The sequence below is a fragment of the Rissa tridactyla genome, chromosome 5, assembly GCF_028500815.1.
Source record: "Rissa tridactyla isolate bRisTri1 chromosome 5, bRisTri1.patW.cur.20221130, whole genome shotgun sequence".
In the NCBI taxonomy this organism is placed as follows: Eukaryota; Metazoa; Chordata; class Aves; order Charadriiformes; family Laridae; genus Rissa; species Rissa tridactyla.
In genome coordinates this window covers 41,625,299-41,640,285 of record NC_071470.1, presented here as the reverse complement: position 1 = coordinate 41,640,285, position 14,987 = coordinate 41,625,299, and the positions used below count along the sequence as shown (strand labels likewise).

Here is a 14,987-nt window from a genome sequence, read left to right as displayed (position 1 = left end):
CGGGAAGGGGCCTGGAGGCTCCGCTGCCCTGTCCCTACCCGCAGCGCCTCGAAGTTGGGGTGGAAAGGTGCAGGCTGGGCCTCCCCCCAGCCTCCTCAGAGCCCGAACTTCCCCTTCGCTTTCTAGGAACTGCAGAAAGTACGTGAGCGGGAGCAGCAGGGCGCAACTCACGCCTCCTCACCCTCGGGCCGCCTGCCCTTGGGATGGGGGGGCTGCCCTGTGCCCTTTCTTTGGGCTGGGGCCGCAGGCGTTGGGGGCCGGGGCAGGTGCCCAGTGTGGGCACAGGGGCTGTGCCTCGCCGGGCTGAGCGGAGGCAGCCGTGCAGCAGAGCTGGGCTAGTGCTCCCGGGGACGGCGAAGAGAAGGCTGGTGGCTGTGGCTGCCTCTGTCCCCACGTCCCTGTCCCGGCACAGCGTTCTGTGGGACAAGCGGCCAGCGCAGCTGCGTGGCCCTGGGAGGGAGGGAAAGGGCCAGACAGCCAGTGCTACCCGTGCCTGGCTGGGTGCAGCACGCTGAGCCTCTGCAGGGACCCCTCTCCTCAGGGACACACCGCAGCCCAACTGGCCAGGGCCAAGGACCACGCCTGCCCCTCTTCGGACCTCCAGGATAGGCTCTGCTGGACTTCGGTGGTCCCTTCCCCACGCCCCATCCCCTGCTCCGCCACAGCAAGGGGCTGTGGGTGCTCCGTGTGGCACGCAGTGATGTGAAAACCCTAAAAGCTCAGGACTGCTCTGTGGGAGCTGGGAGCACCCGGAGCTCCGTCACCATCCCAGGTGCCCGGCTGTTCTGGGGAGGAGACCCATCCTCACTGCCCCCATGATGCCCACGGTCAGGGCAGGGCCAGCGGGTCCCCGGAGCCCCCCGGCTTGGGAAGTACCCATGGTGAGTCCCAGAAAGGCTGGGGCTGGGTGGGTCGGGGGCTGAGCATGGGTCCTGGCTCGCAGCTCCTCCCCGTGCAGCTTTCACCTCTTCTGAGAACTGTGATGCTTCTGCGGTTTGGCTTCACCTTGGGGCAGCCCCGCGGGGTCCCGGCTCAGTATATACCCAGCTGCCTGCCACCCCCAGCCCATGCAGAGCCCACCGGAGCAGCGCACACCACGGCCACAAGGTAAACACAGCACGGAGGGCTGCCGGGGGGGCGCTTGCACTGCAGCCCCGGGAGGGTTTGGGCACCAGGGACCCCCGGGAAGGTGCTGCTCCAGGCGGACACTGCAGCCCCCTGCCAGGGGGGACACCCAAGGGGGCCACAGTGGGAAGGGTTGGGGTGTCGCATCGGCTGCCTGGCCCTGTGTGGGGCTCTCCCCACACTGCACCGCTCCCCGTCTTACCCTGCCCTTACTGGTCCTGCTGGCTGCATCCCATCTTGGCCGGGTCTCCTTCCCCTGGGGTACGGCTGTCCACCGCTCCCCGGCATGAGGCTGCCCTTCCCCTTCCCCTACCACTGCCCTTCCCCTCCCAGATGCTGGTGCTGGTGGGGCTGATGTTGTGCCTCGCTCCTGCGGACGCCCTGACTGCCTTCCCCCCAAAGTGTGAGTCCTGCCCCACCTGGGCACAGGGGAGGCCTTGGAGGGGAGACACCCCGGGGAGGGGGGCGGGGGGACAGACAGACAATACAGGACCCCCACAGCAGCTGGAGGGAGCGGGGAGCGCCGGCATCCTCCATCCCTCTGATACGGGGCAACATGAGCCCATCGGGGCAGCCCTTCTGGTGGGGTGCGGAGGTAGAAGATGGGCATGAAAGCGCATGAAAGGTGGGGATGGGGTGGATGTGGGGTGATGGGGCAGGGTGGGATGGATGTGGTGTGATGAGGAAGGGTGGGGACTGTGGGGAAGGATAGATGCGGTGTGTTGGGACAAGATGGTGTGGGAGATAGGCTGCCCACACCATAGCCGATCTCTGACCCCAGTCTCTGCCCTTCACCTCCAGTTCAGGTGGGGAAACTGAACGGGAACGTGGTGTTGAAATGCAACACCTCGGAGCAGCAAGTAACCTGGAGACAGAACGGGGACATGGAGCTCATGGCCGAGTTTGACGCTCAGGGACAGACTCTCACCATCTCTGGCTTGGACCTGCCAGCCACGGGCAACTACAGCTGCTGGGCTGGCACTATCCTGCTGGATGCCACCTACCTGGTGGTCAGCAGACCCCGTACGTGGAGCCGGGCATGCATGAGGGGGCTGGCATGGCCGGGTGGGGGAGCCGCGACTGAGGAAGCAAGGGGGTGGATGGGGAGTGATGGGGCAGGGAGGGCGATGCAGGGAGTTGGGGACAGGCTGGGGACCAGGAGATGCTCTTGGCATCTGCAGATGTTTGTGCCCAGCCCCTGGGGCTGTGGGGATGCACTGGGCAGGGCTGAGGGGGGCCAGGGGGAGCCCAGCCATGGGGCAGCCTCACCTGTGCCAGGGAAGAGGCAGCCCCTGAGGTGTTGCCCCTTGGCCCCACCAGGCGAGAAAAGGATGAACGTCTCCTGCCAGGCTGAATCCTACCGTGGCTCCTTCCACTGCTCCTGGACTGGCCCCCACTCCGCTGTCTTCCGCGCCCGCCTCACACGCAGGTGGGTGCCACAGAGACCCCCCAACCCAGCCCCAGCCCCGTGGCCACCCAGCCCTCACATCTGCCTCCCCCCAACAGCGACGGCTCCTCGGGGGAGTGGGTGCCAGCGACCGGCCACCATGGCCAGTTCAGCGCCAGCTTTGTGGACCCCTCCTTCTGCCCTTTCGCTGAGGAGCTGCGCCCGCTGGAGCTGCACCTGGAGGGGCTCTCGGACACCTCCTACCTCAACTTCTCCATCCACTTCTTCATCCGTGACATTGGTGAGTTCAGACCAGTGGGGGGGGGGTGGGTGGTGGTTCTCGGGGCACTGAGTGCCCCGTGGGAGGGCTCAGCCCTGGGGCTGGGCAGTGCTGCCCCATGCTGAGCCCTGCTCTGCCCGCAGTGCGGCCCGACCCGCCACAGGAGCTGACTGTGCAGCGGCGGGGGGAGCAGCTCTACCTGGCCTGGGCCCCCCCGGCCTCCTGGCCGCTCCCCAAATCCTACTTTGCCCTGCTCTACCGGCTGCAGTACGAGCTCCCCAACGGCACCCAGGTAACTGTGGGATGCCTGTGCCTAGCTTGTCTTTGCGTGTGCCACCCCATGTCCTCGCTCTGCTGTGCCCATCCTCTCCCTGCCCCAGCCCCAGCCCCATCCCCAGCCTGGACTCCTCCCTCCACCCAGGGGTGCCATTGGGAACAGGGACTTGCTGGGGGGCTCAGCAATGGCCCCCTCCCCACTGCGCTGCTTCCCTCCTTGGGGTGGTGAGTTGTCACTCCTGGCCGTCACCTCTGCTGCCCACCCCTCCCTGCACTGCCCACGCAAGGCAGCATCACTGCCCGGGTTGGGGAGGTGCCGGTGTCTCCCACTCCTTTGCCCCCAGCACCAAGCCCTGCTCCTGCCCTCTCCCACCTTCCCCGCAGCCTCGCCTCCCTCAGTACCCATACCAGATACCCCCGGTGCTGGGGTGCTCCCTGAGGCCACGACCTGCCCCGCTTTGCAGGTCGACAAGTACGTGGAGGGCGCAGAGGAGACACAGTTGCAGGAACGTGCGCAGCGGGTGCGCATCAGCTGCCAGGACCCCTACATCAACCCCGCCTGGAGCCCCTGGAGCGCCTGGCAGGATGTCGATGCTGCCCAGCAGCGCCAGCTCCGAGGGCGCTGACCCCCTGCACAGACACCCCCTTCCCCCTTGTGCCCATCCCCTACCCCACTGCACCCTGTGCATGGGGACACCCAGGGCTGGGGGGGCACCCCCCGGGTGTGGCAGCCACAGGCAGCCAACACCAACTTTCCCATTCTCTCGTGTGGTTTGGAAGAGGCATTTTACCTCTGATAAAAAGAGCTGTGTTGGGCTTTACTACGATGAACCTTGGTCAGTCTTTGTGTGGGGTGGGGGGGTGCTGGGCCACCTGGCCCCCAGACTCTGTGGGCTCCAGCTGGGCACACCACAGGCAGGGCTCCTGCCTGCCCTGCCCTTCTGCTCAAGGTGCCCAGACTGGCCCCTGCCCCACGGTGAGCCACAGGCTTGTGCAAGGACCCCACTGCCCCACAGCTCCCTGAGGGGCCCCCACTCCCTGAGGCTGCTGGGCTCAGCCTGGGGGGTCCTTACACACGGCTGAAAACAGACATGTAACACACAAGCGCACACACTCCAGCCCAGCTGGGGACAGCCCAGGTCAGATGGTCCTATCCTGGGTGGGAGGACCCCACATCCCTGCCCAATTGTCTGCCGGGCCACACGGGCACTCTGGATGCCCTTTTTCCTCATCAACCCCCCAGGTCTGCCTCCTTTGTGGGGGCTGCTCTGTGGCAACCCCCTGCTGAGGTGCTGCCCTACACCAAGGGGGCATGCCCTGGGGGGTAGCACCCTGTCCCCCCATCCCAGGGTGCAGGATTCCTGCCTGACCCTAGAAATGCCAATCCTGGGGCAGGACACGGCCATGGTGGGGGTGTCACCCACCAGCATTGGTGGAGCACAGTCCCTTCCACCACATGGCCAGACCCCCACTATGTGTCCCACTTGGCATCCCCATGGGGTGGCCAGCCTGGGGGTAAGGGGCTGCAGCCAGGTGGGAAGGAGTCAAGGCCCCAGAGCCAGGCAGCCCCCATGGGACACGGGCTGGGCACCCAGGCTCCCACGGAGCCACTCCAGGCCCCTGCTCTGCTGCAGACCCCGAGAGTGCAGCGGGGTGCCCCGAGAGCAGGGCCCGGCCGGAGGATGCTGCCCCACCACCAGAGACAGGCTGGCTCCAGGTAATGCCACGGGGCTTTATTGAGGTGCTTCCGCACGGGCCAGGGCCGGGACCCCAGCCCCGCTGCTGCTCCGGAGAGGCTGGTGAGAGTGTGCGGCCCCGTGGGCGCTGCCCTCCTGGGGAGATGGGGCCTCCAGGGGTGTGAGTCTGGGGAACCCAGGTAGCCAGGGGTCCCAGGAGTCCAGGGGTCCCATGGCACAGGGGGACAGAAGGACCAGGGCACCAGGATTCCAGAGGGTCCAGGGGTCCCATACCCTGGGCATCCAGGGGTGGAGGTCCCAAGGCCCAGGTGAGTGGGGACTCGGGGGACCCCAAGGGTGCAGAAGTCCGAGGTCTGGTGGCCCGGGCGTGGGGTCCCGCAGCGGGGCCGGGGGTCCCGTCACGGTGGGGCCAGGCAGCCCAAGCGCAGCTCTTCACACTCCAGCATCTCCCTGCAAGAGACAGGCTCGGGCTGAACCCCGCGCCCACCCCCGCCCCGCCCACCCCCCCTCACCCCCCCTCACCCCCCGCCCCGCGTACCGGTAGGCGGCGATCTCCGCCTCCAGCGCCATCCGCAGCCGCAGCAGCGCCGGGTACTCCCGCAGGCACCGGGCCATCTCCGCCTCCGCCTCGCCGATCTCCCGCTCCAGCTCCGCCACTCGCTCCTGCCGGCCGGGCCGTCAGCAATGCCCGGGACCCCCCCGGCCCGCTCCGCACGGACCCCCGGGCCCCTGCACCGACTCCAGCCCCCCACGGAACCCCGGACCCCAACCCACGCATCGCACGGACCCGGCTTCCCAGCCCCATCCCGACCCCCATCCCGCTGCCCTGCCCGGAACGGCGTCCCCTGCCCTACTTGTACACACACCCCCCCTTCCCCAGTTCCATCCGGATTCCCAGCCCCATCCCGACCCTCCCTCCCCACTCCTCCGGGCATCCAGGCTCTGCATCCCGGTGTCTCGCCCCCCTCTTCCCCCCAACCCAGCCATGTGCCCCCTCCCAAACCGCCCGAGATACTCCCCCCAGGGCACCACCCCATTCCCACACACACACACACACACACACACCCCGCACCTGGTACTTGGCGAGCTCCCCGCTGCGCCGGTCCCGCAGCCCCTCCAGTTGCCGGTGCAACGCGCCCACGGCCCCGCGCAGCGCTTCCACCTCGGCAGCGCGGGCGCGCAGCAGCCTCCGGTACCCGGCAGCCTCGGCACGGGCACGGAGCACCGCCTCGCCGCCGCCGCCGCCCCCCCACCGGGACCGGGGCCAGCCCTCGGCCGCGCTCATCCCGGCGGCTCTGCGGCGGCGCCGCCGCAGCCGTTCCCCGCCCCCCCACACACCCCCGGTAAAAACGGGGCCACGTCACGGAACCGCAGCCAATCCCGCCGCCGGGGAACCGGCACCGGTTGCCCGCCTCCTCCTCCCGGTAGCCAGGGCGGGGGTGGGGGGCCGGCGGGAGCCTGCCCCCGCCCGCAGCCCAAGGGCTGCGGACGGGGGCAGGCTCCCGCCGGCCCCCAGGCAGCGTCTGCAGCACCATGGACAGCGGCGGGGTCGGGGGTGGGGGCGGGGGGTGGTGTCAAGGTCAAGGTCAAGTTTAGGGTCAGAGCCATCGCTATTGACCCCACCCACCCCCTCCATCATCAACCAGGGCCCCCAGCCGGAGCTGGAGTGGGGTTAAGGTATAGGAGGGGGTCCCCGTCCAGTGCTGGGCACACTCAGGGCATCATCAGGGAAGGGCGGGGGGGAGGGTGGGAAGACATTTGCGGGGGGGGGGGGGGGGGGTTCAGCCCCCAGTGGACCCCTCTGCCTCCCCACGAGTGTGCTGTGGGTCACGCCAGATCAAGGTTCAGTCACGAGGCCAAGGTGAAGGGCGTCCTGGGAGCCAGACAGGCACTGGCGGGGGGAAGGCAGGCACAAGGGCAGCCCCGCTCGGGGGGGGGCTGGTGCAGTCCTTTGGTATGCAGGGGCACCCCAAGTCCATCGTGGGGTGCTGCAGGGGCACGTCCAGGCCCAGGGCCGCAGGGAGCTGTCAGACTGGTGGGTGCGGGGGCCAAGAATGCCAGGGAGCCCAGCCCACGGGGCAAATGAGCCCAGTCCATCAGTCTGTCACACCGCTGGGGGGACTGGGGGCTGCGGGGCCAGGTTCCTCGTCCAGCCTGGTGGCCACTGCTGGAAGCCAGAGCTCGCAAACTCCAATCAGGATAAGGCAAGTGTGTGCGGGTGGTGCAGACCCTGTGGTGGCCACCAGCGAGGGCAGGGGGAGCCCCCATCACCAGGAATGCGGGGGCCCACCACGCACCCCGCTCAGCCCACCCTGGGTGAGATGAGGGCTGTGGCTGCCATCGGGGGAGAGGGGCCTGGCCCAGCTGGGAGAGCCGCTGATGGGCAGGCAGCAGGTCCTGAGCAGGGACCACCCGAGGAGCTGCCCCTGGAGCTAGGGGCCCTGGGGAGGGGGAATTGGACTTGCAGAGGCCCACGTGGTGCGGGGGACCCAGCCCTGGGCTCCCGGGGGTGTCCGGGCAAGGCACTGCCCGCAGCAGTGCTCCAGGCAGAGCTTTGAGTCCAATGGCAGGGGAACGTCCGCCCACTCGGAGCTGCGGGTTGGCTGAGGGGGAGCCCAAGGGGGCTGGCCTGCGGCAGGGAGGGGGCTGCCAATGGGGAGGGTCTCCCAGGAAGCAGCAGCCCCCTCCCCGCCGCGGGCCAGAGGTGCCAGGCTCAGACCCCACCGCGGGCACCCACCGCCGCCTCCCGGCATGTCCACAGCTCTCCGGGGGACCTCACACCACAGAGGCCACCCCTGAGACGGACGTCACCTTGTTGTCCTCAGCCCAGGGCTGCAGGTTCTGCAGGGCGTAGAGGGAGGAGTTGTGCATGCAGAGCGGGTCCTGGGGCAGCGGTTGGCTCAGGCTCTTCTGGAAGGCCTCCTGCTGCAGGTGCAGCATCAGGCGGTTGGCCTGCTGGCGCTCCGCCTCGCGTTCCTCCGCCGTCTGCCTCCTGCCAGCACACACGGCCCGTCCGGCACTGCCCCGCTGACCCATCCCTCTCTTGGCACCATGGTGTGCCGGCACGGCGATGCCCCATAGCCTCTGCCCCGCAGCAGCGACCTGCAGCCTCTGCCCACAGTCCGTCCTGCTGCTGGCACTGCCGTGCACCAGTCCGGCAGTGCCCCACAGCCTCTGCCCCACAGCCCCATCCCTCTCTCGGCACTGCTGTGCACCAGTCCAGCAGTGCCCCACAGCCCCATCCCTCTCTCGGCACCGCCGTCCCTCACCCAGCCACACACAGGGGATGAAGCGGGGACAGAAACCCCATCTCGCCCCAGCCCAGCCTCTGCCGGGGGATGACAGCCATGGGAAGCAGTGGTGCCGGAGTGGGACAGCGGGTCGGAGCTGTGGGGGCTGCGGCGGCCACCCCAGGCCTGGCCCCGTTACCTCCACTTGGTGCGGCGGTTCTGGAACCAGGTCTTGACCTGGGCGTCCGTCATCTTGAGGGCCTTGGCCAGGGTGGCGCGCTCGGCCGAGGCCAGGTACTTCTGGCGGTGGAAGCGCTTCTCCAGCTCGCAGATCTGCACCCGGCTGAAGGAGGTGCGCGGTTTCTTCCGCTTTGGCGGCGTGCGGTTCTGGTAGGGGTGCCCGATCCGCCGGGTCGCCGCAAAGGGCGACAGCGCGGCTGCGGGCAGAGGCGGGGTGAGGGGTGGCTCAGGGAGGGCCACAGGACGGGCAGAGCCCCCACTGAGGGCAGGGCGGGAGCGGGCACAGCCCCGGCAGGGCGGGAGCCCAGGGGGGTGCTCGGGGCCATGGGGACAGGAAGCTCCGGGGGGGCCGCCAGCGCTGCCTGGCAGAGAGGAGGGGAGGAGGAGACCCCGAGTCGTCCCCAGCTGCACCAGGGACACGTGGTGCAGCTCAAGATGTGGCAAGAGGGTCCATCCCCAGCCCACGGCCATGTCCCCATTGCTCCCCCAGCCTGGGGCGGCCGGGTAGACCCGGTCCCAGACCTGATGCGGAGCCAGCGAGGCTCCTGGCATCACAAACCCCCCCTTCCCCATGTGCTGAGCCCTGCTGCGGCCCCAGAGGAGCCTCCGCAGCACTGCCGGGGCTTCCAGCCTTCCTGGGGAGGAGACAGGGCCCCAGAAGCCATCAGGAGGCGACCGACATATCCCTCCATGCTGGCAGCATCCGTCTGGCCACTGCCAGCTGCCCGGGGGCTGGGGAACGTATTGTCCCTGCACGGCCAGGGTGTGAGTTAGGGACGGCGTGGCCAGTGTGCCACATTCCAGCCCCAGATGCAGCCAGAGCCACAGGGAGCATCAGGGCAGCCAAGCTGCGGGGAGGAAGGCGAGAGCTTGGAGGGGTTCAGCCCCCAGCTCCCACTCCCCTCCTGCTCCAACGGTGGCCCATGGCCAAGCCACGGCCCCGCAGCACGGCGGCCCTCGTCGGTGCCAGCACTGCACATGCAGGGCTGCACATGGCCAGGCCAATGGGGCCACCATGGGGCCCCACCACCCCATGCTGCAGGGACGTGGGGCAAGACCCCACAGCAGCCCCAGGGACAGCCCGGCGCCCAGCAGACCCTCCCCGTGGGGCCGGACCCTCCCTCCTGCCAGCACCCAGGCAGGCAGCGCGGGCAGGAGGCCAGCCTGCCCGCCGGCGGGGGCGGACACAGTTGACGCAGGTGGAGCCGCGCAGTCGGGGGGACGAAGGCCCCCGCGCCCCCTCCCTGCGCGGGGCGGCCCCTCGCCGGGAACAGATGCTGACAGCCCGCAGACCACCCCAAGGCCAGCGGCGCTGAGTGATGGCTGTGGCTGGGAGACCCCGTGCCGGGGAGGGGCCGCCCCGTCCACCCACTGCTGGCGCCAGGCAGGAGACGGGGACGTCACCCGCCACCCCTGCGCAGGGACGGTGCTTCGTCACCGCTGGGATGGCGGAGTGGGCCAGGAGGCGAACCCGGCTCTGCTGGCGCCCAGGCTGGGCCCCCATGGCCCCCAGCCTCCCACCCCACATGACCCCAGTGCCCCTGCAGCCAACGCTCGGCCTCCAGCCCTGCGTGGCCGCCGGCCTCGTCCCCGCATGGAGCCGCGCATTGCGGACGTGGCAGTGCCGCCATCTTGGGAAGGAGACAAGCTGAGCCGAGCCGAGCCGAGCCACGTCAGGGCTCCCTGGCACCCGCACGCGGCCGGCACGCAGCCCCACTGCCCAGCACCCCAACCACAGCACCCCACGCCTTCTCCTCTGGGGTGCAGCAACCAGCACCCTCACGCCAGCACTGTGTGCTCCAGCCCCCACCACGGGCACTCAGGTCCCATCTCTGCCGGCAGCACCGGGCCCCCACACAGCCTCTCTGACACCTGCGTCGCCACCCAGCCTCCCCAGCCCCAGCACTCACCAGCCCGGCCTCTCCCACAGCACCCGCACCCCGTGCCCTGCGCCTGTCCCCACATACACGGGCCTCCAAGTCCCATCCTCCCACGTCCGGGCCCCACGGGGACCCCCACCGCCTGCCCCGTCGCCAAGGGGCACACCGGACAGGGGGACCTGCTCCCCACACCAGCCCCACACGCAGATGGGTTTTGCCCCGCAGCCCCACGGCGGGTCCCTGCATCCTGCTCCCGACACAGCCGCTGCCTCCAGCCCGCATCTCACAGCCCCCGGCAGCCTCCCTGTTACGGGTGAGACGGAGCCGGCTCCCGGTGTCCCCCGGGCCCAAGGAAGGGACCAAACACGGAGCCGAGCCCGAGGCTGGAGCACGGCGGGACCCCTCGGGCGCTGCTCAGAGCCGGACCCCGGCCAACCCCTGCCGGGAGCTGCCGCGAGCCGGGGCGGGACGGCGGCGGAGCTGCCGAAGCCAGCGCCAGCCCCGAGCCGCTCTCCGCGGGCCCCGACGGCAGCCGCTTGGCGCGGCGGAGAGAGCCCGGCCCGGGGCACGGCGGCGCCCGGCGGAGCGCAGCGGGGCGGGGGCAGCCGCGGCCGGCGGGCGAGGAACCGGCGGAGCGCACGGCCCCCGGACAACGCCGACCGGTACCCACGGGCGGCGCGGCCCCTGTCTGCGCCCACCCCGGCCCCGCTCCGCGCCCGCCGCGCCGCCGGAGCCGCCGGTAGCCGTCGGTAGCCGTCGGTAGGCGTCCCGCCGCGCTCACCTGAGAGCCGATCCTTGGCGATGCGGCGCGTCGTCTCCATCCAAGGGAAGGTTAGCCCCGAGAGCCCGGGCACCGGCGGCGGGGCGGCGGGCGGCGCGGCGGGCGCGGGCCGGTGCGCCGGGACGCGGATGACCCCGGCGGGCGGCGCGGCGGGCGCGGGGGTCACGTTGACGCTCACGTTCATGCTCATGTTGAGGTTGTAGGAGCCGAGGGAGCAGGCGGGCCCGTAGCCGCCGCCGTAGAGCCCGTAGTCGGGCTCCCCCGCCGCCCGGGCCGGCCCGGCGCCGCCGCCCGCGGGCTCGGGGCCGCCGAGGATCTGGTCGATGCCGAAGCTGATGGGCTCGTGTGGCGGGGGGCCCTGGCCGCCGCCCTCCCTCGCCAGCGCCGCCACCTCCATCGCCCGGCCGCGCTCAGAGCCGGCAGGGCGCGGGCATGGCCGGGCCGCCTGCGGCCGGGGGGCGGCGGGGGGCGGCGGCGGGGGGCGGCGGGCGGCCCCGGGCGGGGACGGGAGAGGGGGCGGCTGGCTCCGGGCGCCCGGTGCGGGCCCGGCGGGGCTGGGGCTGGGTCCGGGGCAGGGTCCGGGGCAGTGGCCGGGTCCCGGGCATGGCCCGCGGCTGCTGGCGGCCCCGGCGCGGGAGCGCGGGTGCGCGGCGGGCCCCGGCGGCGCGCGCTTTTCTGCCCCGCTCCATCTGGACCTGCCAAAATCCCGGCCGCTCGCGCCCTGATTGGCGGCCGCCCCCCGTGATTGACAGCCCCGCGCCCCCGGGGGCGGGGGCTCGCGCATCCCGGGGCTCCGCCCCGCCACCGGCGCCCCCCCTCCGCCGCGGCACCGGGGCCCCGGCCCGCCCGGGGCTCCCCCACCGGCTCCACCGCGGCCCGTCGGGCCTCGAGCGCACGACGCCCCGCACGGCCTCGGGACGCCCCCCGGCCCCGCCGCACTCCGACCCCGTTCTCCGCCGCCGGGGCAGCCGCCGGACGTCCTCCGGCTCGCAGCAACGAAAGGGCGCCGCGGGGACCACCGCAGCCGCCGCGATAACGGCGCCTCTCCGCGCACCGGCTTCCCCCGCGGCCCCGTCGGAGGCTCCGGCGGCGTCGGGGCGCCCAGCCGGGGCCGCGCCGTCCTCCCGGGCGCAAACGGCTGCACGTCCCGGCGCGCACGGAGCCGACCACGGCGCCGTTATCCCTGATCCCGGGGCGCACGGACCGGCACCGCGCCCGCCGCTCCCGCGGCGCACAGGCTTCGTTCCCCGGAGCCGCCGCTGTCCGGGCGCACCGAGCCCGATCCCATCGATCCCTCGCACCGCGGAGCGAACGGACCTCCCCGTTCAGAACGACCTCTTAGCCGCCGCTCCCGGGACACAGACACGGGGTTTGCCCCGAGCCGCCGCTCCCGGACGGACTGCGGTCCCTCCGAGCCGCCGCTCCCGGGGCACGGACCCATCCGCCGTTCCCGGTGCTGCGTAGCCCGCTTCCCCCGACCCCGCCGCTCCCACGACACGGACCAATCCGCCCTTCCCGGTAGCAGGGACCCGCGCTCCCGGGGACACGTATTCCGGTTCCCCCGACCCGCCGTTCCCGGGGCACGGACCCATCCGCCCTGCCAGGTGGTACGAACTCCGCTACTCCCGACCCGCCGTTGCCGGTAGCATGGTCCCCGCTTCCCAAGAACCCGCCGTTCCCGGGACATCGACGCCAGTTGTGCCGACCTTCCGTTCCCGGGCCATGGATCCCGTTTCCCCTGGACCCGCCGTTCCCGGTAGCACGGTCCCCTTTTACCAGAGGCCCGCCATTCCCTGGTCACGGATCCTATTCCCACCGAGTCCGCCGTTCCCGGGTGATAGATCCCCGTTCCCCCGACCCGCTGTTCCCGAGTCACGGACTCTGGTTCCCACGGACCCGCCTTTCCCGTTAGCATGGACCCACCGTTCCCGTTAGCGCGGACCCGCGGTTCCTATTAACCAGCCGTTCCCGGGACACCCACCCCGGTCCCCCCGACCCGTCATTCCCGGGCACGGAACCCAGACCGGCCCCGTCGGGACGCTCGTACCCACCGGGTGCCCGGGCGCTGGGTGCGACCGTGCCGCTCGGGGCTGGCTCGTCCCCGGCCCCGACCCGCGGACCGGCCCTGCTCCGCCGGCGGGCGGTAACGGCCACCGGAGAGAGGCCGGGCCGGGCCTCCCGGAGACTATCGCGACAGCCACGTCGTGAGTGAGGGGTCTGCCCGTGGGTCGAGGCTGTGGGGCGGCCGGGCGGCCCCCGCGGGTCGGTCCTCGCGGCTCCCGGGCTGGGGGTCCCGGCTCCCGGGCGGGCAGTGGCTCGGGGCGGCGGGTCACGGCTCCGGGGCAGGGGCCGGCGGGGGGGAGCGGCCGCCCGGCCACCCTGGCGCCACCGGTCTGGGGCAAATGACATTACCGGGGCCTACGCCTGTAAATCACGGCAGCACCGGGAGCCGCAGCTGCCGCACCCCGGGGGCACTGAACGCCCCGGGGGCACTGTACATCCCGGGGGCACTGCACACAATGTACTGCACGTCCCAGAGGCACCGCACGCACTGGGAGCACCAGGTGGACCCGGGCTCAGCCAGACCTGCCGCAGTGTTGGGTGACCATCCCTGCACCCACAGCTCCTCCGGGCTGTGGGGCCACGGGCAGCTGGGGCTACACGCAGTGCACACTCACCCAGCGGCATGGGGTGGCAATGCATAAACACACATCCCAGCAGGGTACAGCTGCCTGCACATGTGTGTGTATGCACAGCCTACAGCACAGCTGCACACACACTGCACAGCATGGATGCACCCGTACACACATACACACTTCCATCCCTGCCCAGGCTGGGGGCACGCTGCCCTGCCCGACCCTCACGTCATGCTGAGCTGGCCATGCCTGCATCCCTTCGCAGTGCTGGGCAGGTGCAGAGCTGCCCTTGTCCATGCCTGGGGCACTTTCCCTTCCCACTGCTCTCAAGGAAGGCCCATGCCAAGGGTGCAGGTCCCCGTATGCCTCGGCAGGGGAGGGGGACGCTGCACTCCAGCCTGCAGCACCATGACCCTGCCCTGACAGGGCCTTGCCGGGCTGGGCCCTGGGGGTTTCCCGGCATTTCTTTGCTCACGGCCTGGCGGGTGCTGGGAGAAACCTGCCTGGTGCTCCAGCTGCGTGCTCACGGCACGGCTGTAGCTTTTCCACCCAGAGAGAGCCACCAGCTGTGGGCCTGCCATGGCAGAGGGGCTCGCTGTGACCCTGTGGGGTGCAGCCAGCATTGGCTTTGGCACTGGCAGTTGCGCTGGTGCTGGTGTTGGTGCTGGCGTTGGCCCAGGCTCCATCAGCGCCTGCCCCGGCCCCCGAGCAGTGGTGGGGAGGAAATGCCTGGTGCTGGGGGAGGGAGGCGGCAGCAGGTTAATTAAACCTGGAGCAGGAGGCAGATGTTTGTCGTGCCCAGGGGCTGGAATGCTGCCGATCCCAGGAGATGGATTGGGGGGCAGGTGATGGGGCCGGGGGCGGCGCGGGCTCATGCGGCGCCTGCCTGCGCCACGGTCCGCCCCGCGCCCACGGGGGTCTGCTGGGCAGCACCCCTAGCCGGGGCCTCACTGGGTGGGTGCTCCCCCCGACCCCTGCTCAGGGCGGGACCCCAGCGCCGGGCACTGGCTCTGGAAGGATGGGCGGTCTTTGCAGCCGGGGACTGGGACGGGCACCACCAAGCAGGGGGGCTGGCAGCACACACAGTCCCTCAGCTGGGGCAGACACCCCTGCCCAGCTCCCTCCAGCACTGTGATTAGGGCCGCTCCGAGGTGGCGCAGGGCGGGGAGAGCCCCGAGGGCTCAGGGGGAAGGTCTGAGGGTGCTCCAAGAGTCGGCGAGCCCCATGCTACCGCTGCTATGGGTGCAGGGGGTCACTCTTCCAGAGACCCCGCTGGCCCCAGGACCCCCTGCTGTCACCTCCTCATGCTGCTGGCCCTGTCTGCCCAGTGACCCTCACACCACCAGCAGCCGGGACAGGGCCATCTCCCTTTCCCTGTCCCCCAGGTCCCCAGAGGGTCCCCAGAGTGCAGCCTGAACAGGGGGGGACACGCAGGCTCCCCTGGCTCTGCCCCCA

General features: G+C 71.1%; 3 protein-coding genes across 3 annotated transcripts; 1 reads left to right on the top strand and 2 right to left on the bottom strand.

Annotated features, from left to right (window-relative positions):
* The first annotated feature begins 1,005 nt into the window (after positions 1-1,005).
* LOC128910328 (interleukin-12 subunit beta-like) lies at positions 1,006-3,737 on the top strand. The gene is made up of 7 exons (XM_054203400.1): positions 1,006-1,107; positions 1,459-1,528; positions 1,927-2,148; positions 2,446-2,554; positions 2,632-2,813; positions 2,936-3,084; positions 3,533-3,737. Exons 2-7 carry the CDS (start codon positions 1,459-1,461, stop codon positions 3,692-3,694), a joined length of 894 nt encoding a protein of 297 aa, XP_054059375.1. The 5' UTR covers positions 1,006-1,107; the 3' UTR covers positions 3,695-3,737.
* Positions 3,738-5,109: 1,372 nt separating this feature from the next.
* On the bottom strand, positions 5,110-6,050 carry LOC128910188 (alpha-internexin-like). Its single transcript, XM_054203139.1, has 3 exons — positions 5,838-6,050; positions 5,304-5,428; positions 5,110-5,215 (listed from the first exon to the last, which is right to left on the bottom strand). The coding sequence occupies exons 1-3, from the start codon at positions 6,048-6,050 to the stop codon at positions 5,164-5,166; spliced, it is 390 nt and encodes a 129-aa protein (XP_054059114.1). The 3' UTR covers positions 5,110-5,163.
* A 1,490-nt stretch (positions 6,051-7,540) lies between these two features.
* Positions 7,541-11,293, bottom strand: TLX2 (T cell leukemia homeobox 2). The gene is made up of 3 exons (XM_054203137.1): positions 10,897-11,293; positions 8,195-8,432; positions 7,541-7,757 (listed from the first exon to the last, which is right to left on the bottom strand). The coding sequence occupies exons 1-3, from the start codon at positions 11,291-11,293 to the stop codon at positions 7,541-7,543; spliced, it is 852 nt and encodes a 283-aa protein (XP_054059112.1).
* Positions 11,294-14,987: the final 3,694 nt, after the last annotated feature.